Source organism: Bombus huntii, chromosome 4 (assembly GCF_024542735.1).
Source record: "Bombus huntii isolate Logan2020A chromosome 4, iyBomHunt1.1, whole genome shotgun sequence".
In the NCBI taxonomy this organism is placed as follows: domain Eukaryota; kingdom Metazoa; phylum Arthropoda; class Insecta; order Hymenoptera; family Apidae; genus Bombus; species Bombus huntii.
Window position 1 is genome coordinate 4,099,718 of NC_066241.1, and position 26,135 is coordinate 4,125,852.

Consider the following 26,135-nt stretch of genomic DNA (forward strand, 5'->3'; position numbering starts at 1 on the left):
GTCAGTCTATCGCTTTAAGGTCAGCGGTTCGTCCGTTGCTCTCGATTTACATAGAACACGCTGTAAAGCCTCGAAAGAACGTTTTAAGTCTGGCATAATGTTGAATTCTGGGCGAATCATGCCGGGTAATCCATTGCGAATTTCTTCACGCCCCGTCAAGTCTCAGAAGAACCGTGAAATTGAACGTAGTACGTCAAGCTTCTCTGGTATTCTCTTTATATGTTTCAACTCTTTCTGCTCGCGTTTATACTAGTACGATTATCTCTATGTTCTGTCTATATTCATTCTTGCATGGAACTCCGCTTTTTCCAATTTCAATTTGCTACGATTTCGTTCCAGTTATCTCCGAACGGTTTTAAATGCTTTGCGTCACAAATAAATTGGATGTTTAAGCAAATTTGTATTTTTACGAATTAAGCTAGAGAAGTGAAAAGTAAAAAAGATACAGTTTAAATATCTATTGTTAGAAGAACTTTGATCCAGTCGTTTCATATATCTTTATATATCATGTGCATTCCGTGTATTTTTCGCAGTTTGTATGCCCCGTTGTCGTGACAACGAAACTGAAGCATTCCAATCCTTTTTCACGGATTTGTACGGAGAATTTCCCATACAAATCTCAACGAAAGACACCGCGTCTCGGTGGAATGCAACAAAAAGGTGACGAGTTCTAACTCGAGACTTTCTTTCCAGGAATCCTCGATCTCTAGATTGCTCTTTCTTATTGTATTCAAACAAAACTCGCTATACATTTGCATCCAAACTCATAAATGCTGCTTCCCAAAGCGGATCAAAGCGTAAGAAATATCTAGTATTATTTTGCAGCGATACGTTTCTGGAAATTTCACACTGTTGTTACACATTGTTTTATTTGCCTCGTTTTATTGGGAATTTCAGTTTTACGAAATACGAAAGTCATCGAACACTTGTAGATACCTTTGGTGAATATGTTATGTGCAATATACGAACATTTAGAAATTTCGTTAGTACTATTACTCGCGACTGTCATGACTATATTTATCAAACTCGATCAATCTGCAAAATTTACATAGAAGCCACAAGATATTCGATGCGAATATATGATATGGAAAATAATAGTTCGACCTTCTGTCTGTGCTTCTATCTCGCTAATGAAAAAGATGTGAAAAATAAGGATGGAAACAGAGCGCTCTTTCAATTGGCCACGGATGTAAATCTATCGAGACAGAGTCATGGCAATTGGAATTCTCCCGCATTGCTGGGAATACCTTGCGGTTTCACCGATTTAATCGTCGTTTTCGTTCTCGTTCGCCTCCCTTTATTCATCCTGGAACGCCATTTCGTGCCGAAAAATTGTGTATTAAAAATAAAGGGAACAAATGAAACGAAGTGGACGATTCAGTGACAAAGCTATCCAACGATCTTTGATACGGAATATAGAGAACTTCGGATTAGTTGCCACTTTTGTAGACACATTGTTCCATTGATTGAGTTATTCGACGCTTTGTGTATCACTGGATTACTCCTCGAAAGTTGTTTTTACAACGGAAAAAACTACAAACTACACGGATTCTCGTGTTTTAGTATGTTATTTAGAAAATAAATAATGAAGTATTTCTGGAAGCTTTTGTTTCTTCGATTAAATATCAGAACGAGTGCTACTTCTTCGGATATTTTGTTCGAAGATCATAGAAGAAGAAGAAGATAATAAATTACATTTTTATGCTCTCGTCTAGTCATCAAGTACAATAGCACAAATACGATAGTACAAATTCATACATTTTTGCGTATTACGCGAGTTCATCGCATTTTCATAGCTCTTAATTTTTCATAAGTACATAAAGATGCGCAGTCTAACAATACAAATATTATAATTAAATAGAATTACCCGTATATAAAGCGGTTGGGATGGAAACGTGGTTCGAATTGTTTCAGTCAACGAGTAGAATATTTGATCGTTCGCGCGAATTTAACCTATTTTTTTAACATCCTACAATTTCCTTGATCAAATGTTGGACGATTGTGCCGCGCACTTTTTACGCTCGTATAAAGTTTCGTTGATTCTCGCTCTCTAACTAACGAACAACGATGGGAGAATGTGATGGAAGGTCCGATGGAAGGCAAGACAAGTCTCGGTCATTAAAGAGAGCCATCAATCAGGCTCGAGAAATTAGCTGGAAGACAGGAAAGTATATAACGCGAAAAGCTGATTCCAGTCTATTTTTGTGCCACTGCTTAGCACGTGTCTCGTAAAAGCATCACGAATTTTCGAGGATTTCCACTTTATTCCTCTATGAAATGTGAATGTGATACACGTGCAGTCGCGTACACGCTGGTCCTTGTGTATCTCAGGGAAACGAAGAAAAGATTCTAGTCTAGAAAGGAAAACAGCGAAAACGCGTGGGCGTGGTGATAAAAAGTATCGACGCGCGTTCAGCGAGATAAGGATCGTTAAACTAGAAAAATTGTTTTACGGCGAGTGTACATGATTCGTAGATAGAATTCTTTCTTCGAGAATTTGAGAAAGAAGATGAAAAGAAAAGATTTTAGATTTCCTCGGTCTATGGATGTCAGAAATGCTTCTAATCCGTGAAAATTTATATAAACAATTTGGATATTGTCTAATTTGTTGGAGATATAGCGTACGGTAATTGGTAATTACCGTGCGTGTACCTTTGGTTTTCTTTTAACTGAAGCATAGCACTAAAAAGTATGAAGATATAATGGTCACGTAAATGTACAATCAAAAGTTTGGAATCACTGTTCTACAGAACTGTAAGTTCTCAAAGAAAAGTTAAGTTACAGTTTTGTTACCTTAGAAAGTTCTTTAACCGAATATCTATTTGAAACGTTAAAAACAATTATTTTTTCGTACCTGTGACAATTTCGTTTCTGAAGAGGTTAAACGCAACGCGTGTGCCATTTGTCATTTGAAAACGAGCAGATGATCGTTACGTAAATCGTCCAGGTACATTCGATCGGTTACAGACCGTTGGTTATCACACTGGAAGTACTTTGCGTAAGATCACGTAATACTAGCAGCCGTAATCGGACACAAAGCCTATCTTGATTAACCGATTGTCAGGTAAACACGGTTCCGTACTCCATATCCGTTAATTATCCACCGGTGTCTCTCAGAGGCTCAGTCGAGTAATTAAACCATAATTATGAGGTAACAGATTTTTCGACGATCCTAATTGTCACAATCGATGCATTATGTAAGGCAAAACATAGTCACCGTGATAAACGGCCAAGGTCTCCGATATGGAGTTACAATTTAATCGAGTTTGTATCGGAGAACTATCGATTATTAGATGCTCGTTAAAATACGAGGTCCTCTTTCGCTCCTTTTTCTGTTTGTACCTTTCGCTGTTCGATTCCGGCGAAAAAGTTGCCGTGTTGTTTTTCCCGCTGTGACTCCAGCATCACAGTCTTCGCTTAACGAACCTCTACCTCTCGAGGAGAAACACGTTTCATAAAATTCTTTTATCGAAGCATCCTGGTGAGTGGAAGACGAAAAGCACTCGCTGATAGATTAGCTGCGAAAATATTGTTCGCGCAACAGGATCGCATTCTGTTCTTCAAGTATAGCGTAGTTAAGAAAATTTCACGTAGATCTAACAATCTGGAAAGTGGATTCTAAGAATAACTGCTATGCAATTTGCTATTTTCCATACAACGCACATATATTATGATATTTCAATTCACAAGCGATCTTTTTATCTACTTTTCTGAGATTCAGGCTATCGTATAAGATACGTACAATTCTGCATGTTAATCAAATCAAAAAGACAATTATCTTGTATCTTTTTTTTTTTTTGAGAAATGTAATATATCTATGTAACCATGGAATATTATGAGCTAATTCATGAAACGATATCATACACTCAGGATTATTTGTTCGCAAGTATCTTTGTTATATCTTTCGAAATCATGCTTGAAGTTGAAGAAGAGCTAAATGTACACGTATTTCTCGATATATCTCGAAAGTATCATTTACAATTTCATTATACCTCTTCCATTAACTATACATTTTTTACCTTAAAGAAACTTTGTCCTCCTGTCGGAATACAGATAAACCACTATTACGAACAGAACAAACTTGCTCTCTGATTCAAATTCTAAATAGGAATACCAAATGTAGGTCTCTAATCCAGATCTGTCTAACACGTAGCTTGAACTTAGACTACATTTCGTTTGCATTCAATATCGTGGCTGATGAGTCGTCAACTTTGACGGCTAGAACTTTCTCGTTAGTTACCTCAGGCCGATCCTTGCAATTTACGTAGATGTTCTCGTTACGCGAAGTTGAGTCGACGATAACACATCAACCAGTTGACGACAACGGTCGAATGTTCACGAAGGTGCCTAAAACGCGTTGAATTTACGACGGAAGTTGGCTTAATCAATTCCTCGCGAATAGAATGAGCTGTCGCGCGCGAGAACGCCCACGAAATTTTCAACGTATAATCCTTACGCGAGAGATTTCGTAATTCCGTTGCATTACGCTGGATCGTGGCAGCCGACAGTCCCGCTATTTTTCCAAGGGATTAAAACGATTTAGGCTGATGATCAAACCCGTTAATAATTCAAGCGCACGACCCTCGAGCTCGCTATTAGTTAAAAAACGTCCTCTCGATGATTAACGACCGATACAGTACAGAATTGGGTCGAAAAATTTTTTGTACTTTTTTTTGGTCATTGAAAGGAAAGAAATAAATTTAAATATAATTTCTATTAATTAGTTTTTAATGCAATTTTCGATATTCATTTATCTGATAATCGATTTAAACTATCTACCGATTGTTTCATTTTTATTATGAAATTATACTTTATCTGTAGTGGGATTATACGGGTTTTAGATTCGGTGTATCGACTATTTTTCCTGTATGAAAGTTTTATAAAGATTTAAACGAACTACCGAGCGACTGTGAAAGTTGCCATCGCTATAAATTTTATCATCTAACACTTGTACGAAATACGTAAATCTCTAACGATGCATTTTGTAATGTTTCGAATAATTCATCGATCAAGTTTTCAACAGTAGATAATTTTTCAAGTAATATTACACCACTTTTTTACAGACTTTCATTATTACAAAATATATTTTTGTCCATCTCGCATCATTTTATATTCTCTCTCTTATCATGCTTCGAAAAGGTTATTCTTTTTCTGGTTCAAATATACGTACATTTCAACTAAGACTTATGATTTATGGAAATCCCTGAATAAAATTGCGAATATATAAATCTGATGACAAAACTTTCCGACTAACTTAACACAAACATACATTAGCGTTATATAGCGATAAATCGGCGAAATTCTACGCAATTAGCGATTAGCTGGACCATTAGATCTCTTATTTAATCTTCGATGCGGTCACGTGCTTCTCTAGCTAAACTGTCGATGGTCTTGTTGACTTTAGGATGTTTAGTGTAAGGTGAACTCTCAGGAGAATTTCCCTGATCTCCAGAGATTAGAAAGCATAATTAATCGCGAATTAATTCGAAGACACGCGTCGCGAGACTAACGGTGAATCGAATTCAGGCAGCAGAGACCATCGCGTCTCTCTTATGGTTGATTCGGTGAATTATTCGTTTCTATAACGGCGAGTTATCAGACAAATAAATTTCTAAAGCAGGGCAGACTTCGCCTACTCGGTTTTTGGGCCGTCTTAAAATTCCATAAGCCATGGTATCCTGTTTGCTCATACATTTTTCATGAGCGTGTTTGCGCAAGAACAATGAGATGCTTCCTGATACATCGAACGACGTCATGAGTCAGGATTATCGATACCAGAGTGCACTTTGCATACGTAAAATCGCTTTCACGTTTTCCTTGCGCGGTTTGCATCGTCGAGCTATAACACGACGTATTTATTGACCAGGGAACGAATACAAACAGTGTACGGCATAACTCAATTTATCTGAACTCATTCGGAGACAAACAGTTTGTATAACTGGAATTTGTATAATAAGAGTTCACCGAGTTTCACACTAGCGAAGTATTTGGACACCTGGTGTAATTTGATCAAGAAGTTGATATCTTTATTATATTTGCAATGTTGCGATGGAAGAATTCCGTTGCCTGTTCTTTGCCTCTTTCTACAGCCGTGATCAAACGCTCTATCAGGTTTAAACCGAAAGAAACAATTCAGCAGACACGCGCAACAATAACTTTAATTCGCGTGTCTCCACAAGACAAATTTTCACGCACTTTCGATTATATACTGTGACAAAAATAAGCATTGTCGTACCCTTTAAAATGGAATAACTTTTGTAAAATTGGACCAAACGATCTGATTGTTGTGAAGGATAGAAGGTTTAATTTGTTGGATGATATACATAAATAATAAAAAAAAAAAAAAAAAAAATGATCAGAATCGCGAAAGAGATTTGAAAGTCAACCAACCCTTAATATCCTTTTCATCTGAGCTTGCAATGAAGACTCAAAAAGTTCGTCTTGTGGATCTGTGTCAGTCATACACGCGCTGAAAATTTGATAGAAATAAATCAACGTTGTTATGAGTTGCTGCGAACGGTTTAAAGTGGTCAAAATCACAGTTTTTTTTACTAGACTTTCGGTCTATGGTTCTACGACTATAATAAATTTAAATCTTTCGATACCTGTCGTTCGTTTCTGTACCAACTGATTTTGATAAAATATTAAGCACGTAACCATAAATCTACACGACGTATTTTCTAAATTTTCATTCAGGTTCAGATAAAAAAAGTTATAAAAGTTCTAACTAAAAAAAAAAACATTAAGTCGCTTTAAAAAAGTTACTCCATCTTAAAGAGTATACCGATATTTATGTTCGACAATGTAGGAATTATTCAACATTTAGGAAGTACACGGTTGCCTGGGATAAGTTTACGGGACTAAATTAAATTACAGAGTTTCGTTTGAAGTATATTTTGTGTATTTACAATAATTTAAAAGCGTATGTATTCGTTCATGTAATAGAAGTTCAGGTTCAGTTAAGCAGGCTCAAATAGTAGGAAGCCATTTAATCGGACGCGAATTAAACTTTCGTTCGGAAAAATGGAGTTCAGGTAAATAAAGTCCTACTGTACCGATTATTGGTAGTTTATACCGATCTTCGAATCGTCAAAAGCTTGCTCTTCGTCTAAATCGTTCAATTTTTATCGAAAATTTTCCTTACAACGTGATTAAATTAGCTCCTATTCTTTTTTCCTTCTTTTGTTATAGTAAATCAATCGAATGGCTCGCCTAACTAAGGATTCGCGTTCCATTATCGCGATATCATTTACAAAATGGAATAATCCGTTATCAAGTTTGACAAGCGAAAGGGGCTCGAACAACGCGGCGAGTAATGAAAACGCCGCGGGAATTAAATGGGAAATTACCTGTCCTTTCGGCTATACCGTTGCGAGCGCGGAAAAAGTACGTCCAAATATATCTTTTAACTACTTCTAGTACTTCCAAAATCTGTTTCAACAGCAGATTTCTATTACGAGGTGGGAATTCCGGTTTTTGGATTTTGACTTCTCACGAACAAGACCACGTCGGTTTATTTTACTTACGAGCACTGTTTACACCGCGCCACTAGTTGCTAGATCACTGACGCTTCACTGTAAACAAACCATCTATCGAATACCGCGATCTTTATTACATCGGTTCTCGATCATCCATCTTACGTATCGATCACTTTCTCGAAAGATTGTCTCACAACTTTTCAACTCTTCGAAACATCGTTCCCGCAAAACCTTGAAACGTAAGCCTTTCACGAATAAGTTACGAATCTCGAACCCTAATTCGATCGTTGTTCTTTATTCATTTCTGTTGTCGCTTCTAATTTTTGTTCTACGTAGAACTTTGGAAAGATTCGATAACGAGTGATTAACGAAAAACTCGAGCGATTCTATGGGATATGTCCTGAACGTTCATTGATTTGGCGCAGTTTATGATTCGCGATTGACGTGCTTGATGGAATTTTACGAGGCTGGTTGTTTTTATTTGTCCGCGAAGCGCGGTTTTTTCGCCAGGGCCGCGAACAAGTGGTAAAGCTCGGCGTTACGCCCGACGTCCGAAGTCCAGCACGGCTCGCCGACTACTGAGCCATTCGACGCAGGCGTCGAGGCGCCTGGTCCCTTCACGCGATCTCCTGCTCACTTTCTCACCGAATAGCTCTTTTTCAAACTACCTGTTTACCAGTTGCGTCAATTTTACACCAACTCTAACTGTTATTCGGAAAGTCCAATTGGTTACGGTACATTTAATTATCTTTTCGTTGGATGGACAAACGATTCTTTTCCCTTTCACCAAAGAGAATGTATTTTTGATCAGATAACGAATTTATCAAGCGCGAATCATCATCAACGATCATAATCGCTTGAGTGATCAGCCCGTGGAGAAAAATGAAACACCAGCGTGTTACAGAAATCACGTTGCAGAAATTACAATGACGAATTATGCGTGGCGTATCTCCAAATAAAGCATACACGATTAAACTTTTAATTATTGTAACTGAAGTTATTCAGCCGTGATGTACGTCATTTAAAATTCGCTTGTTTTCATGTTTTTTTAACGAACAATATTTATTTATCTCGACTTTACTTTTTCCCCGTTGGAATAGTACGATTTATGAATAAAAATGAGTAGCTATTTTTTAAACTTTTTAAATTTTCCAATTTTGCAACGATCACTTAAGAAACAAAAATTCTTTCGTTTCAAACATTTTTTTATCGGAAATCTTTTCTCTCCGACTTCCTACTTTCATTTTCTGTGTTTTATTCGTTATTGGTGATATCACGGTCGATCGTATCGAATAATTCAGTTGGTCAGAATAAACGGAACGTCCTGCACGAAAGTACCTCGTGGCAATCCGACATGGCGATCGGAAAAAGCAATTGCCAAACAACAATTCCAGGTCAAACAACCAAACTTCCTAGTATCGTGAATAATTTCACTCGATATATAAAAATATCGTCGTACCGCATATTACGCAGAGTCGTACTACACGTACATACTTCTCATCCCATTCGAAACGTGTTTCTTCAAGGTAATTCGCATTCACCAAACTTATCCACTTTCACCGTTTTGACCATTCTCGTTCCGATCTGCATTTCGTATTCTTTGCTCGGGATTCTTCGATGATGATTTCGAGATTTCAACCTTGACGAGGCTGCCAGGGAGTTCGAGGTCGCGTGCGTAGAAATCGTATCATTTCAGTCAGCCGAGAATACCACGCGAGTAGGTAGGTTCTCATCCAGCTCTTTTCCCCAGATTCCTGCCGTCTTCGACTCTGCTCAATGTTTTCACCCTCCGCAACCTTCTGCGTGATTATCGATTCTCCGGTTCGTGTATAGCACTCGCCTGTGTGTCTTTAAGGATATAGCGAGAGAATCCAGCCACGTTTCAGTGAGAATTATCGTAGAGTTAAATTATTTAACGATAAAATGGAAATGAATGATCAAAATTCTACGTGTAACTTAAGGGATCTTCCCGAAGTGGCGCCTGAAAAAAACCAATCTTTTTTACCTTTTTCCTTTTCCCTACATTCCGAATCAAACTACCGATTTTTCTAAACGCATTTCCCAAATCCCATATCATCTAAGACATCACGCGTTCCGATTAAACTAAAGAAAAAAAGAATATATATATATTTTTTAAGCGAAAAAATATGCTTATTTATCCCACAGGCGAAAATCGTTATTCCACAAAATGAAATTTATTTGTCAGAAATTTTTCTGGCAATTTTGAGAATTACGTTTTAAAATTTCATGGACATATTTTCCAGATGCTACGCTATCAGAAAATTAAAAAAACCATCGATTTGTCCAATTCGGTGTACCAGTAAAACTTCTTAACATTTTTGTCTGCATTTTTCGTCATATGGTTATGAATTAAAAGACTCGTGGAGCGTTATTCGATCGTGAACGTTATTCTGTGAAATTATTTTCGATTTCACAGAAAAACCAGTTCTGGAGGAGAAATTCAGGTTTGGAACGGCGATAAGCTCGATCAATTTGTGCGACATGCATTATTCATTAACCGCGAACCAATGTAAGTCTGGGGAGCGTGTGAGCAAACGAGAGCACGATCAAAGGTCATCGTATAATTAGCGTGGATATTGATATAGAGACGTAAAACGCCTGTTTGCTATCAAAGGTATTAAGCGCGAAAAGCATAGAAAAATTTCACTAAAATACAATCGATCGCTTTTGATATGCAATTATATTTCAATTCATAAGCTCTTCGAGAGATTCCTCGAATTTCTCGCAATAACGGAACCGTGGAATCATGTAGCAAGTCAAACGTTACAAACGGATGTCACAGGTTGCATTGTTGCGGCAGATAAGCGTACCATATTTGATTGACGCGGCGTTTGCTGCAAGGCGACTCGTGTTCTCTAATTGACAAGATCCCGGAGCTTCGAGCCGAAGTAGCTGTCACGACGCGTTTGTTTCGAACACTAAAACGCGTTAATTTATCAGCGTCAAAGACGTGGAAGGCAATTTGAAAATCGCCTCGTCTATTTTTCAAGAAAATACGTAAGAGAATAATTGGACGATGTTCTGTAAAAACCTACCAATCCTCGATGATGTGAAATTAAGTAAATTTAGATTGAATATATTAATTAAAAAATAAAAAAGAAAAAAAGAGAAGGTAATGCAATTGGCCCCATAAAGCCAATTCTACTTAAGAAGATTAAGAATCGTTCAATATGACCGAGTCGTGTTATTCTTGGAATTTGGAGGGAAAAATTAAATCAGAGAATTAATTCACCATCTGCTTCGTTTTTCAATGTTCTTCGGAGGTTCAAAGATAGATATTTGATGGATTACAGAGAAATTTTGTAAGATAGATATTTCATGTATAAGTTTGTAAAAGAAGGAATGACATTGGAGGAGAGTTACTGAGGAAGAGGAAGGTCCCGGATGACTAATAGCTATCGCATGAAACATTTAGAAAAGAAATGACTCTTCAAGGATACTGACATTTATAATACATAATCATAATCGTGGCGCATGATGTCGCGGTAGGCTGGTATCTAACGCTGGTTATTTTGTAATTCGCGATGTTAACGATATCACTACAACTTTTTAAAGGTTTTAGTTAAAAAAAAAAAAAAAAAAAAAAAAAAGAAGCAAAATTTGTCGATATCTAATCAAAGCTAGATAAGTTCGATAAAATTTCCGGGAGATGTTCCGACGACGGTCATAGCTTTCATTTCGCGGCAAGTTTTAAGAAAGACGCGCGGATGCGACCACGTTACGGCTAGAAACTTGGATCGAACAGCGAACTTGCTTGACGTCGATTTCCTGGGAGTTTCGACGTGAACGATTTCTTGGAAATTCTGGCATTCATTTGTTCGCGTGTCCGATATTTCATTATCGAGTACTACTCTCGCTGCGGGATCGTAAACCTCGAAGCTCGATACACCGACTTGTGTGAATGGCTCGCGGCTTCCGAGATTGTCAAACTTCTCCGGATACAATCTGTACATAGTGTGCAGGTACGTCGGTCGTGTTTTCATCGGAATCGATTCAACTACAAAACTCGCCCGCCAGGCAACCAACGTCCGGGAAGACGAACAATAACGATGCAAACGATAAAACCATCGAAATGGACCAATGGGGTGAATAGGAATCGAGCGTACCTACGATTTCCTCTTTGCAAACTTCGGCGTTAGAGACACGATAACGATAACCAACTGGACCGAAACGGAGGTTACGAGTTGAAGAAGGTTGTCCAAGCGTTGTAGATTAATTTGACATTTCTATATAACTGAATACATACAGTCAGGAAATATATGCGACTTTAATCTTAAGAGGAATTTTAGTAAGAAAATACCGAGTTTGCGCCAAGTGTAACATAGTTGTTGAAATATAGAGTAACAAAAATTATCACCGTACACGCAGCAAAATAATACGAATTACAGCCGCAAGCGGAAAATATTTTGCTGTCTTTCGCGACCTGCCTTTTCTAAATTTCCTTGTTCGAGATAGTAATTCCGGAACGCTGTTTGCGCACAGTGAGGTACAAAGCAGATATTACGTCTGTATAACAGCATTCACGTCCCAAGGCAATGCGTTACCTTGTAAGTAAGCATTACCAATTTTTCATTACTAATATTAATTTTTTTATTAGATTAAATCGAATAATATTTTCCCATAGATAATTGAACCTCATAGCCCGCAAATTCCATAATAATTAATTCGCCATTAAGTTATTAATTTCCATCAAATTCCGACGAATGAATCTAAATAGCAGAAGGGAGGGAGTTATCCTGGCTCATATATGAATCACGAGATCGCGAACATGCTAAACTTCCGATGCAAAGTTATGCCCTTTGAAGGTTTATCTTGTTATCAAATTTATTAACAGCTGAGATACGCTTCTACGTTTATAGGAAGGTTTCACGCGACCGAATAACATTGGATATTCTCCCACGTTTCCTTTGGATACTCGAACGATTAAAGCAGCTTCTGACGAGACAAGATCCTTCGTCTAATTTCCCGTACGATTCTCATCCGTAAGAGATGGACTTCTTCGTAGAGTGGTCTTTATTCGTTGTCTAAGGATATTCTCACGGCCTGTCCTTGACACTCGATTTCAGCGTGCTTGAAATATCATACTCTACTTTCCCTTAATCCTTCCCACAGTAATACGTTCTAACGATAGTTCCCACGCTATCCCGATTTCTATTTCACACGTTTACTGCTCGTAAGTATCTGAACACTCTGGCCGATTCTTGCTAACAAAACGTGAATTTTCCCAAACTAATTACATTACTGATAAACAAATAATTAGAACGAATGCTTCCTAACTATTTCGGAATAAGCAGATTGTAAATGTGAATTATCTATTAGGAAATACGGTAATAATATATATTTTTATTTATCGTATGCAATACTACGTACATTAATTTTTTAAAATATATATGTGTTCGGATACTTTTCACGGGGAGACTCTAATTCGTTGCTTCGTAACCGGTGAAACAGTCCATGGTAGGTTGGGTAAATCGACCCCAAGAATCGCGATACAAGAGGCGGGATATTCTACCGAAAATAAGGATAGCCTCGTCGGTCATTTTTTCATCCCCTTTTCGACGATCCTTCGTGAAAAGGAAACCGAGCAAGTATTCGATTACGTGATAAAATATTGCCACACGAAATCTCGCCAATCATCGTGAGAACCACCCTCGATCGTCGGAAGCAAAAGCTACAGATCGCTTGGAAAAACTTCGATTATCGGCCAAACTCTTTCGTCTCCCTATTTGTCCACGTCTTGCGGCCATCGTAATTCATCTCGCCGCCAATGTAATTTCTACTTCATTTCCGTGTTTCATATTTCAGTTAGAAATACAAGTGTTCGCTTTCTTTGGTGTCATAAAAAAATTCGCTGGATCTATGACGCACGTTTTCTACAGAATACATCCGTTTCTTACGTATCTACGAGGAAATCTGCTCCGTTGTAAAACTTCTCGATTAACATTCGTCTGACGTCAATACGTTGAATGCAGGGCCATTTTCACGGTTCAGATTACGCGAATCATCGATCGTCCATACTATTGCAATTGTATTATACATCGACTGATTATATTTTGTAGCATTTCACGATCGTGTTCCGTTTTACACGAAATAATTACAACGGTCCGATCTAAATGAGAAGTTCAGCGTGGGTCATCGATGGCTCACGCGGTATTCAACGCGTTAAAGGACGTTTCGCGTAATAAAAGCGTCGTCTCGTTTTACAGTTTTCGTTATCTGTCGTTTCTTCTTCCGATTTCGCGGGATTACTTTGGCTTTTACGTCGCTGTTCTAGAAATAAATTAACTCTCCGGCTATGCGTTTCATCAGAGAGAAAGTTTTATTAGCCGGGCACAGTGATCCTCCGTCCATAATCGAGTAACCCGAGTTTTAATCTCATGAAGATTTACTTTTATCCTTTGTGTGCAACTTTCCACCTTGCAGATGGAATTTGATAATAGACACAGTTCTCTGACGTAATAATACGCCACAGAAACGAAACGATATTTGTAATAAAAAGTTTTGAAAGTTTTCTTTAACCTTTCTCATATGTTCGAATTAAGAGCGTATCTTACTCGGTATCGTGGGCGCCGATCCAGATGTCCGTCAGAGGAAACGAGATTACGAAGTTTTACGTAAGCCTGTTGGAAAATCGGCTTGTGACAAGCCGTCGGCGAAAGTTAGGTTTACATCACTGCGGCCCATGGAACCGCCAAACTTGAACCATTCTCACGTAAAAAAAGACATCTTAATACGGATGGAACTTATTTTACTTTTCTCTCGCATCTTTACGTCTTTCTCTTTTGTGCGCTTCCGATCGGGTTTGTTTTCTGAATAAACACGAGCTGCAGGACACAGTTGTAAAACCTAACCCAACTACACCGATGGAAAAGTCGTTCGGTGTACCTTGAACCATTTCTCCTATCTTTGCTAGGTTTCTATTATGTAACGGCAAAGTTTGTTCAGATGCTCGTTCATCCGGTAAATACCGTGATTAATCGAATGCATTGAAAAGCATCGTCCATAAGACGAGTTTTCAACGCTTCGGCGATTTAATTATCAGCAAGTATTTCTATCGATGGATCAAAGTATTTGTTCCATTCTCAGCTGGTACACGCTCGAAAATTTTAATCGATTTCCAAGGACGTTAAACAAATTGCGCTAGAACAGATTATCGCGAGTACAATCGCGATCAATCGTCCCGTTAATTGCTTCTTACGGCGAAACGTGTGTCTCGATGGCGTAATCTTCTTGGATCCGGCTGAATAGATTATCGTCATTAGGCGATTAGCACGACGCGGATCGTTCGATCGCCCGATTTAATCCATACCTGTTATTTTTCATCATTTTCGCAGATCAAGCGAGAGTTTGAAACATAAACTGAAAATGTCGAGACTGCAGCGATGTTGTTGGTTTGATCGTTTGTAGGAGAGTGATCGTAATCCTTCGACCGGTAGGTTGACTTTTTGCAGAATTTTTCGGCGGTAGCTCGACGAGTGTCATTGTACATCGCTGTATATATTATCGGAGCTGCAAAATTCCGCGCAAGTCCTTCAAACATTTATGATTGAATTTGTTTGCAAAATATAAATTTCACGCGTGGGCGAATCGAACCAAGAGTCACGATAACCTTTAATCTTCTAGATGAACGTTGATTCTCGTCCGATGTATTTTAAATTGCAACTTCGCTCTCGTTGGTATAAATTTCCGGTCTCTCTGAGCGACCTACGATGTTGTTTCCAGACTTGGCGAAACGAGCCCCGAAATTCTAGCAAACTTATTATCAACTGAATATCCGTCTTTAATTCACGACCAACATTTTCCACTCCTCGTTTCACGACTTAATCAATCCGGTGAGCGTGTCACCCTAAAACTGCTAATTGCAAATGAATATCGCCAGAGTGCTAGTGGCATCGGACCTTAATTTCGAAAATTTGAAAGCGGCATTGAGCGTGTCGCGGGCGAATTCACGTCCCAAGGACGGCCATATCCCTTCACGGTTACAACCTTTCTCCCTTGCTCGGGATAATGAACTTGAGGGCGATGATTATACCGTCCTAATTAACTTCCCTCGACCTTTTTCACGCCTACAAACTCGCTCGTCGATAATTGGACCGTGGTTCGAGTCGGCCGAATTGCAGCGTGCTGCAATCGCGTTTGCTTGTCTCTCGATGAAACGTTTTCGACAGGTTGGCTGGAGCTACAGCACGGCGGAGTGCAAAATTCTCGTTCGACGATTTGCTTTAGTCAAACGTTCGTAAACGTCCATGCGTAAAAAAGAGAGAAAATCACGGCGATTTCCGAGTTGCGCGATGTTCGTTCGCATGGCGAACGAAATCAACCAGTCCATTTCCTTGTCCCATTTCCTGCTTTATTTCATTCTCCCGTGGCAGTAGCGACCTTGGAGAAAAGCTACATTCGCGGTGGTTGTCGATGGATGGACCGGAGATTCGATCGTTGTGTCTTCTCTTCTGGTTTAATCGTGGTTTTTCATCTCGTTGCGTGATATTTCGCCGAAAGGACGATATTTCATCGAATCGCGCGTGTAAATCGATGCCATAAATCTTGAGTTGCAAAGCTGGAAGCTCGTGACAGCGAAATTGACCCGTCTCACCTGCATAAATCAGTTGCGCGTTTTCGCGCTGCAGAATATCGTCTGACGTGATTATCGAAACTTCTGGACAGGTTTTCATCGTGGACACCTTAGACGTTTTGCCGAATGCCATTTTGATCGGATAAAATGTCTTCTGTTGCTTCGACTAGCGACTTCTTTTTCGTAGAGAAGGCTACAGTTGCCATTATGATAACGACATCCACGAACTCGTCGTTCGCATTTACTGATACCTTTCAGATATAGAAATCGATAAACGTTTCGAGACTGGCACAAAAATAATTAAATCTGATTCTTCCTATTTTCTCGTATTTTATATTTGTAACAATCGAAGCTAACATGTCTCTAAATTTTTTTATACGAACACGGGTACTTATGACACAACGAATTTGAGATTGTCTAGATCCTAAAATCCTGTTTAAGATCTTGTCTAACAAATGTTTGCGGATAAATTTTGAATAGAACCACGTATATTATCGTATATTTACGACGAAGGATCAAAACAGATTTTTCTGCTGCGGAAACCAACTCCGGCGAAGCCAGAGCTCTTTCACCTAGCAACCGGAAGCTTCTCGGCCCTCTACCTTTACCGTGTTTTGCACTTAGCGATTTACCCGGCCGTGCTTTTAGTACCCACCGAGAGACCGAGATACCCCTTCCTTATCGATTTCTGGTAATTTCCAACTCACCCCATTCACCCTTTCTGACAATATTGCGGCTGATATATACAGCGTACGTTCACGTCGTCGATCTTCTGGTGGCCTATAAATGCCGCTGTGCTTTCTAACGACATCACTCGCTACAGCCTTTATTTTAATCACAGATTTACGCATCCACTGTCCAGCGCCTCCGGATCCAGCGATAGTCGGATCGAAGATGAATTTTTTAACGAAAGAAAAGTCGAAAATCTGATCAATTAGGCGATTATTTAGGTGTGTTATGTCGCGTAAGACATCTGCACTCCGTCCCTCGTTGCTGGACAGCCAACGGTCTACGTACCGTCACTCCGACCCTCGATAGATCTAAGGATCCACCATAAACCTTTAACTTTTAACTTCGTTGTGTCAACGTATGATTTTCGGTCAATCTGTTTGTCCCGAAGGATTTTTTAATCTTAGAAATATTTTCGGTGCACGGCTGGTTTTTAGAAAAGTCCTAAGAATTACGGAGAAAGCGGGTAGTGACCTAACGAAAAAGGCGGTTATATATCTAACGGAAAATCCGGTTTTTCCCTTAAACAATGACACCAACTAGCAACGTTGGTAGGAGGTTTCCTTTCCCTCTCATCTCTCGTTAACACTGACTAGAACCAATGGACATCGCAGATCGTTGCCCTCGCCTTGCTAACGAAAAGCGTGAGCAACGAATCCGCTTTCTTCGTTCAAAACACCACACCCACACCAAGCTTTCCTCCGTAATTGCATGAGAGCGGAACGTCAGTCTCCTCTACTGTTACGTCAACTACAACTAGAAACTCAACTATAAGGGCCTTGCTCGACTACCGACGAATATTGTGCAAGTGTATCGCATCTTCGTACGCCAAATCATTGTCTACCACGTATATCATACGCAACGGTGTAACTCTTAAGTGTTGAAAGTATATAGTTTATAACCGTGTTAATGGCAGTGTTATACCCTCTCAACCACCCCTATTATCTCAATGGAAATCAGGGGATCGATCTATTCGCGGCGTCGATTATTATAATCGTAACGCGTTTCCTCGCGATTGCGTCTCCCCGCGATTGGTCGAAAATACAAGGTGGATGATAGAATTTAGATGGATGTTTCAGCTCAAAATTTGTCGACGGTGATCGTGTGAAGCGCGAATCGCCGTGTTAACGAAGTTACCATCTCAAACAGCAAGGAAAGGCTGGCAGTATAATTTTAAAATAACCAAATAGTCTTTTCGCACGAGAATTATCCAATACCGACCGTGTAGTTCTATCTTTATTTTTCATTTTTATTTCTTCATTATTCAGCGTCGACGTACTCGAGCCGCTTCCGCCTCGCGTCGAAACTTGGAAAAACGGAAGCACGGAATTAATGGGATACGCTGCGTTTAGATGGGTCAAGATAAACGTTTTTTCGTCAAGGTTTTACTACGGACGGGTCGTGGTCGCCTCGTTTGTCACGCGTGTTACCAGTCTCCTTCTATTCTTTTTTCTTTTCCGGTTCTTCGTCCAATCAAAAAACGATAGCACCGAAGAAAACCACTCGACAACGTTGTTCTCCCCCCCTTTTTTTTTTAAATTTACTGCACGATTTATAGCGATATTTCATCCCTTTCAATCTCAAACCGAGACCGAGCTTTTTCGTCGATTCTGTGTCCACCGTTTCTGTGAAATTTATGTGCGTCGTCTGAACGTCGGACAATGAAATCGCGTTTAATATGCACGGGTGTTCTGTCATCAGCGATACCCGCGAGTATACAACCAACGTCAACAGAGAACCACTCTTTTGTCACGTTTTCTTCTTCTTTTTCCCTTCCCTTCCCGGATCTGGATAATTGATTTTCCGCTACTCGATAATTCCCTTCATTTATTTCCCATCTTCGCGTCTAACTTCGTTCCAAGTTTCTTCGAAATTATTTACGACCTCTGGTTTACGAACTTCTTCGTAGGACGTGTGTTTCACAGCGTAAGAATACGACGAAAGTTATTTTTTCTCCAGGGTTAACGAATATTACAAAATACAGTCGTCCTACAAGGAAACGATTTCCATGCGAAAGAAACAAGGGTCACGTACGAATATCCACAGTTCTTGACGAAATATTCATTCGTTTCGTGTCTTCTACCTTTAGAAATGGAACTATAATGTAAAACCTTCCTTATCGAAACAACGATGGGAATCGGATTGACAACCTGGATTCTCGTTGCATAAAGAAACACACGTGTTGGCAGATAAGGATAGCTTTATTAAAGAATGATTCTAGAAAGCAAACAATCTGTGCGTTTGCAATTCGTTTGCTCGATACTGTGTTTACTATGCAGATTCGTGACGTCGATATTGCGCAAGGATCAATGGAAAAGATAAATACGACGCGCTCGTTGAAATTAAACAAGTTCGTTCGCGTTCCTTCGAAATGGGAATCTTTAAAAAAGATCTTTAAAAGAGAGATCTCGCTGATCGTATCAGAGTAGAGATTACGATCGTGTTCAAAACGGCCAACATATTTGGTAACTTGGAGTGTCTGTTAATAATTCGCCGAGAGATTCGAACTTCCGCGTTCCGTTCGGATTCTCCGCTGGGAGAATTCGATCCGTGTCGGAACTTCGGATTGCGAGCGTCGCGACGTGTTTACGTTTCACAAAGCTCGTCGTGACCACAGGCTTTGATAAACCAGAATTCGACTCGGTAGCGTGGTCTTCGCGCGGAGCCAGTTGTTCCTCCGTGAAACAGAGAATTTCTAATTCTCGTCCGAATCTCCATCTTTCTGGACCGAAGATTTCCTCAATTCCGAAGCTTTCCCGCGCTTTGGATTAACCTTGCTCTTCACAGAATGTGTTTCATTGGTTTTAAAGTACCTTCGTTTTCAAGTATTTTACTTCCGTTAGTCTACGATGTAGACGGTAGATTGGGTTCTACGGGAGATATAAAAATTGTTGGAACCTTGCCAAGAGTTCCAAATCCTTAAACGTAGCTACGGGGTTTATTTGAAAAATCACGAAGTTTATATATTCTTTTTAAGTTGTTTAAATATACAGAAGACGTATTACTTGTTGTTGTTTGTTGTTGTTGTTTCGAAATTATGTTTTTACTTAAATCTGCCATAAATGTGTAGAGGATTGTAATATAGAATAACAAGATCTTGCTGTTGCAACGCGTCAGATATATTTAAAAGAATGAAATAAATTAGTAAATATAAACAATGGCGAGACACGTCCGTACAAACGTATTCGATAACACAGTGTATAATTGCTCGCTGATAACTCGATCGATAATTCATAGATACTCGGTATACAGGTTGATTGGTAACTGGTGGTACAAGCGGAAAGGGGGTGATTCTACGCGAAAAAGGAAGTCGAAAATATAGAATAAAAATTTTTCGTTTGTGACTTTGTTTTCGAGAAAATCGACTTTGAATTTTCGCTCGGTACGCGTGCACCTTATCGCGTCTCGTTATAACGGATCTCACTGTAAATGGAGAAATTAAGGATCTCACTGTCTCGATGGAGAAATTAAAAAAAAAAAAAATTTTTATTCTATATTTTCGACTTCTTTTTTCGCGTAGAATCACCCCCTTTCCGCTTATACCACCAGTTACCAACCACCATGTATACTGATTCGCTCGCGATCGCGGCCGTTTATTTATACTGGTCGGGGCAGAGTCGGAAGATTCAAATTGTTCGACGGTTGCACGCAGCGGCGACATTGTTTTGCACGGAATTTATTTATTGTTACATTACGTGTATCCTAACGATCTTGATACTCCGAGACGAAACAACAACGTGATTTGAATTGTCCTCTACTCACGTGCCGTTACAAATGCATAAAGTCCACAACGTATCGTCCATAAAGATGCACAATGAAGCGAAAGTTTAGCCGAGCCCCAATTTTGATTTTTACTTCATCGTGTTCAAAGCGAGTGTCTTAAGAGACACGACGACATTTGCAACGAAGCATCCGGAGATTATTGCGATGCATCGTGCCGGCGTACAATCTATTCGGTTATTCCAAGACTTTATTCGGTACGCGTGGCGCAAATTATTCCATTAGTTAGTCACGAACGAGACGGAAACTTTCGCGCCGTCACCGCGAAATTAAACAGGGAACCCATAATGGAACCTTCGTTTCGACTTCCGACTGGAAATGTCAGTCAGTTTTGGATCGTCAAATACGATGGAAATGTTGATCTTCCATTTATATATATATATAACTGGCAATCGTACGGTTATTTAATTTCTAGCAATCAGAAAGATATCGGTTTTCCGTTTCATCGACGAGCGGAGATTGCGGAAATGAATTTTCGCGCGAGATATCGCACAATGAGAAATCCAATTTTTACATGGCAAACGGATACGCGCAAAGGGAATGGTCCATCGACTCGATGTTCATCCTCAAACCTGACAGATATCAAGCTTTTTATTTCCAAATTTTGTCACGTTTTATATTTTTTGTTTTTATTTTTTATCAAAACTCTGGACGGTCTTTAATTTGCCAAGTTTTCAAATGGAATAAAATTTCTCGAAGCGGAACTAGCGTACGAGCTGTAAAGATTTAATCGGCGCATTATGCGACGAAACGACTGGATCGAATTCCCTTTCGTTTCGTTCGTTGACTGCCTGTTTCTTTGTTTTAATGCCTTCGTAAAAATGTTATCGTCGTTGGATTACCTCGGCCAGTTATAGCACTGGGCGAAAGTTTTCAACGATCTTAAATATTATTGCTTTTATAACGACTGAACATGTTTATCGAGAACAACGCTTTACGAAGCTACTACTATTTTGTTAACGCATATCTTTACGAGAGAAGATTTTTGTTCACGATGTTACTCGTAGATAGAGAACGTATAAGATTTATTTGTAACGCGATGAAAATCTTTCGCTACGATATCGATGAAAGTTCGATAACTCTTACGTTAATTCGAAACGTTAAACTTTAACAAAATTTGAAGAAATAGTCTATACATCGTTCTGATTAGCGGAAGATAATTTCTTCCTATTTCAAATTAAAGTAAGAGCAGGAAAAATTAGTTCAAGAGTATGCTCGTGTACTAATATTTAGATAACGAAGCAGCTCTCGAGGCGATCCTTGCACCATCGTTCTATATTATTTGTATATTCCTTTAAAAATCGTCCTTAAAGATATGTTATTGTACGAGAAATCAATTTAAGAAATGGAAAAAGAATGACAATTCAAATCTTGATTCTTAAATTAACCTTCGTACTAATCGCATCCTCTTTCTTTGTTGCTTTAGCCAACATTTTTAACGAGGTTGCCGATCATGTGGATACGATTCGTTATTTGAGCTGCAAGTGCCACGGCGGTGGAAGAATCGAGCACGACCCGGACGAAAAGACCATCAAAGTCTACGGATACTCCCAAGTAAATGCAGAGATTAATGAGTTCTAACGAACTTCTCTGTCTAGCTCGATCTAATCGGCTAACTCTTCGTTCTTTTACATGCTACTAATTTGACACCTACCAATGTTCTAACTCCGACATCGTCCACATCGACGCTTCTCTATCAGGCTCGTGCGACTTTCTTCTCGTTATGTAATTTTACTCGCGTCTAGAGCCGGAAAACTCGTCGATAATACGATGATAATGCGAACGAGGATTTTATTACGTCCATGTATCAGAAAAACTTCGATAAAGCTAATAAATCGCACAGATTTTCTCGTTAAGCGAAGCTCAAGGCTGAATCGAAATTAGATGAAAAGTAAATCCGCGAGCGTGGTAGATAAAATCGAATTTCGCCTGAAACTGTGTTTGTAAGGAAAACTCGGAGCGCCGATGATCATTCACCGGGTTCCTGATCTTAAACGGCCTACGTTGTAGACTAATTATTCCACTTTGAAGACTGGGATGGAGTAGGCGCGCGATAAGATCAGCGAAAATCGCATAAAACCTTATCACATCGCAACCATGATATTCGATGGGTTGAACGAGGTTTATTGGGAGGGGCTGTGGACTTTGGAAAAATGGCTTTCCCGAATCTGGTCGGAGAGACCTCGAGGGGAAGCAATTTTAACGCTGCCTGGGGGTACCGTGTCTTTTTTTCTTTATTCCACGAATCAGAGTGGAGTGTACTTTGGAAACAGATCGCTTCGCGTCGTCCCTGCGTTTCGTGGATCAAAGCACTGTACGGAATTCGTAAACTGGGAAGATCCACGGTTTACGACATCTCTGATAACAGAAACGAAAAAAAAGCTGCTTTATTTTCAGGGCTTCGGAAAGGCGGATCACGAAGTGACTGTTGGTCTACTGAAAAAGAAGTACCCCGACTACACGATCACTTGGTCCGACGATGGATATTAGACCGAAGAAGGATTTGTTCTGCGCGTCGCACAACGAGAGAGAGAGAGAGAGAGAGAGCGTTAAATGTGTAATTTAATAAAGAGTGTCTATGGCTTCTATTACCGTTGCCTTGATTCTGTACATTTCCTATTTAGCGGTAACACGAGCTAATACGATTCAAAACGTTTAATTATACGTCGTTTAATCGCTAATTGCGACTAACAATCTACTCGTTCGAATGGCTACGAAATTAATTTACCGATGTAACTAGTTCTAACTGATAATTCATTTGATTCGGTTAATTTGATGTCGTCGAGCTTGCGTTCTTTCTTAATTAAATTAGTTTGGTTGATAAGCGTTTCGTTGAACGAACCGAACGCGAGTTATGGGCGACAAATTCGAATCGGAGCATTAAGTAAGAACGATAGAAGGATAGACGTGACGTTGAATGGAAGTTTGCGTGCTGGTTTACGAAATACCGAACTGTCAAAAAAATCAGTGTGTTCCTTAACTGCTGTTTGCGTTTCCCTATGGCGAACGTAGGAATTATCACAGACGATTCGTCATTGATTGTATCAGCTACGAAATAAACGTGACGTTTGTAATGGCAACCTACCAACGTCTTGCTCCTTTATCGATATAATTCTTAACAACTTTTGTGTCTGTCGCTGTTCCGTATTCCATACCCGAGGTACGCGAACGCGACCCCTGTTGTCATCATCAGGGATACCTGATATCAGCAGTCATCCAAGGACAAGCTGCGAGACCTTCAAATAGGTCAGCCTCTCCACTACGTCGAAGACCAGAGTACAATGTAAAATAAAATAGAACCCGTATCACTGAGTCCTGTACTTAATTTCTTCTTACGAAATCTCTCGTGCGTTACTATTTCCATTGCGTTAACAATTCCTAGCGTTACCATTGTACTATATTCGTATATCTCGTAGCATATAAGATTTGTAATAGTTGTAGCAATCTTACATTCTTCATTGCTGAATACAAGATTTTGAACAAAAGTTCTTAACACTCGATATTCCATATACTATTCCATTCGGTTTTTATTTTTATTTCTTTTTCGAGCAACTAGAAACAAGTGGAAATTATAGATTCGGTGCTGACGAATGTGAATCACGAGGAGAGCCATCGCTCACAGCCCCTGAACGACGCAGCAGGGAGGACATATCTGCATGCCGTTGAAAGCCATTCGTTGGCCAGGATTCTGGACCTTCGTTAGCTGCCTTTTTCGCTAAGCTAATTTCGGCAACGGCTCAGTGGCGAAAACTCGCCGTGCCGGTCGTAGAAATCAATTTAGAAACTTTTTCGCTGGCTGTACGAATCCACTGTCGCGGACATATCCTCTGCGCTATCCTCCGAGAATCGTAGAGCCGGTCAGGATAATAGGGATTACTCGTATCGCCTGTCACAGAGAACGTGGAGGCTCTCCACGAGTTGCACCAGAAAACCACGTCCGCTCCAATTCCGTGAAAACTACAGTCGAACGACGCACACTCGAGTTTGCCCGCTCTCCAGGATTTTTGCATAAACGATTCGGCACACGATATAAATCTTAAACGACGCTCAACCATGTTCCGCGCCTATTACCGGGCAACCACCCGTGCAGCCGTGCTGTATGATCGGCGTACAGGCGTCTTACCGCGTGTTCAACTAAACGTTTGACCATATCGCCTCGTGGTCAACGGATTGTAAACTCGTAACGTCCGTAAGGAAATCGCCGCGAGAAAATCGATTCTATGCTGATAAAAACCCGCGACACGGCGCTTTCTCATATTCTACGTTTTGGGGGTTTCCTAGCCGGCCTGACCCCTATACCATTTCCGTGCCGTATACGACGTCATCGATTCAATATACCAGTATCTTGTCGGTGTTATAAAGATCTATTTCTGTATAACCCTTTTTTTTCAAATCTTCCATATGTACCTATATATATACATATAGTTTTAAAACGGCTTGCAAATAGATTTACAAACATAATTTATAAGTATTTAATTACAACAATACAGTAAAACTCGCAGTATGACGTATATAAGTTAGAAAGTATTGTATTTTTGCGTAGATTAATTATTTTTAAATAGTATTGTATAAATTGTTAATTCGTATGAATATTATAAAACCGGCGGCATTATATCAATTACGTTATATTGATATTAACGATGGAGTCGTGCGATTTGTATAATTTACGTGCTTCTACATTACTAAAACGTTTCAATAAACGTTTGGTCAAACTTAATCAACTGCTTGATCGTTTAATGGTCTCTCCGGCGATCCTAGAGTGACCAATCCAAATGCTTTAACGAGAAGCAGAGCGGTGGAACTTTGAAACAAAGTTCGGAAACTCGAACCTCGAAAAACAAGCCTGGTCAGGATTAGATTAGTTCGTGGAATTTGTTAAAGATTGAGAAAATTTTCAGAATTTCTGCCACATAACGTGGACATAACGCGATGTTTGAAGAATTTCTTTGAAATTTTAGAAGTTGACATTTTTCGGCTTCTTTAAAAGTTCTAGACCAACAACGACGATTTCGTACCAGGAGAACACGATGGCATAGGAGGTGGCACAAATTCTTGGGAACGACTTGGATACTCCGAGTATCGCAAAAAATGCAAGGAACGACGTCGTATCGCTATACTCGCTAGAATTCTAAAAAATGACGTCAAATTCTCATAATTTTCGAACATCTACAGACATTTATTTAGATTCGTTTATTTATATCCTCGATGAATATTCGCAAAGAAAATTCAAAGTTCTTCTGATTTTTTTACGTTTCACTTATTCTAACTTGCGAATGTAACAACTAAGAGGAGTGGAAGATGGACGGAATTAAGGATAAACGATAAGACACTCAGGACAAAACGATAAGGAATATTGGCTGACACCGATAGACTTCAACTTGATTCAAATGTCTCGCATCTTGGTTTATCAAAAATGTTAAGGATCGCACGGTCGACGAAAGATTCGAGTAAAATCGCGTTCGCTTATGTAAATCGTCGCAAAGCGATGTTCAATTTGGTCGAGCGGAAACGAGCGGAGACTCGCTAAGACATACGCAAATGGGAGGAATGAGAGC

General features: G+C 39.5%; 2 protein-coding genes across 14 annotated transcripts in view; one reads left to right on the forward strand and one right to left on the reverse strand.

Moving 5' to 3' along the window:
• The window catches only part of LOC126865271 (phosrestin-2-like), a 46,269-nt gene extending 38,206 nt beyond the window's left edge, over positions 1 to 8,063 (reverse strand). For 4 of the 12 annotated variants that reach the window (XM_050617649.1, XM_050617645.1, XM_050617643.1 and 1 more), the window contains exon 1: positions 7,527 to 8,063. Coding sequence is in view for 4 of the 12 variants with exons in the window: in XM_050617637.1 (XP_050473594.1) it covers positions 2,855 to 2,909 (55 nt within the window). In the remaining 8 variants the exon portion in view is untranslated. Of the gene's footprint in view, positions 1 to 2,854; positions 3,652 to 7,349 lie in introns of those variants that run through there. The other 8 variants (XM_050617648.1, XM_050617644.1, XM_050617640.1 and 5 more) reach the window with 5 other exon arrangements.
• LOC126865292 (14 kDa phosphohistidine phosphatase-like) overlaps positions 1 to 23,168 on the forward strand; it is a 62,717-nt gene extending 39,549 nt beyond the window's left edge. The window contains exons 3-4 of one of the 2 annotated variants that reach the window (XM_050617691.1): positions 22,007 to 22,134; positions 22,978 to 23,168. In XM_050617691.1, the coding sequence (XP_050473648.1) occupies positions 22,007 to 22,134; positions 22,978 to 23,070 (221 nt within the window). In that variant the 3' untranslated portion in view covers positions 23,071 to 23,168. The remainder of the gene's footprint in view (positions 1 to 22,006; positions 22,135 to 22,977) is intronic. The other variant, XM_050617693.1, reaches the window with a different exon arrangement.
• Positions 23,169 to 26,135: the final 2,967 nt, after the last annotated feature.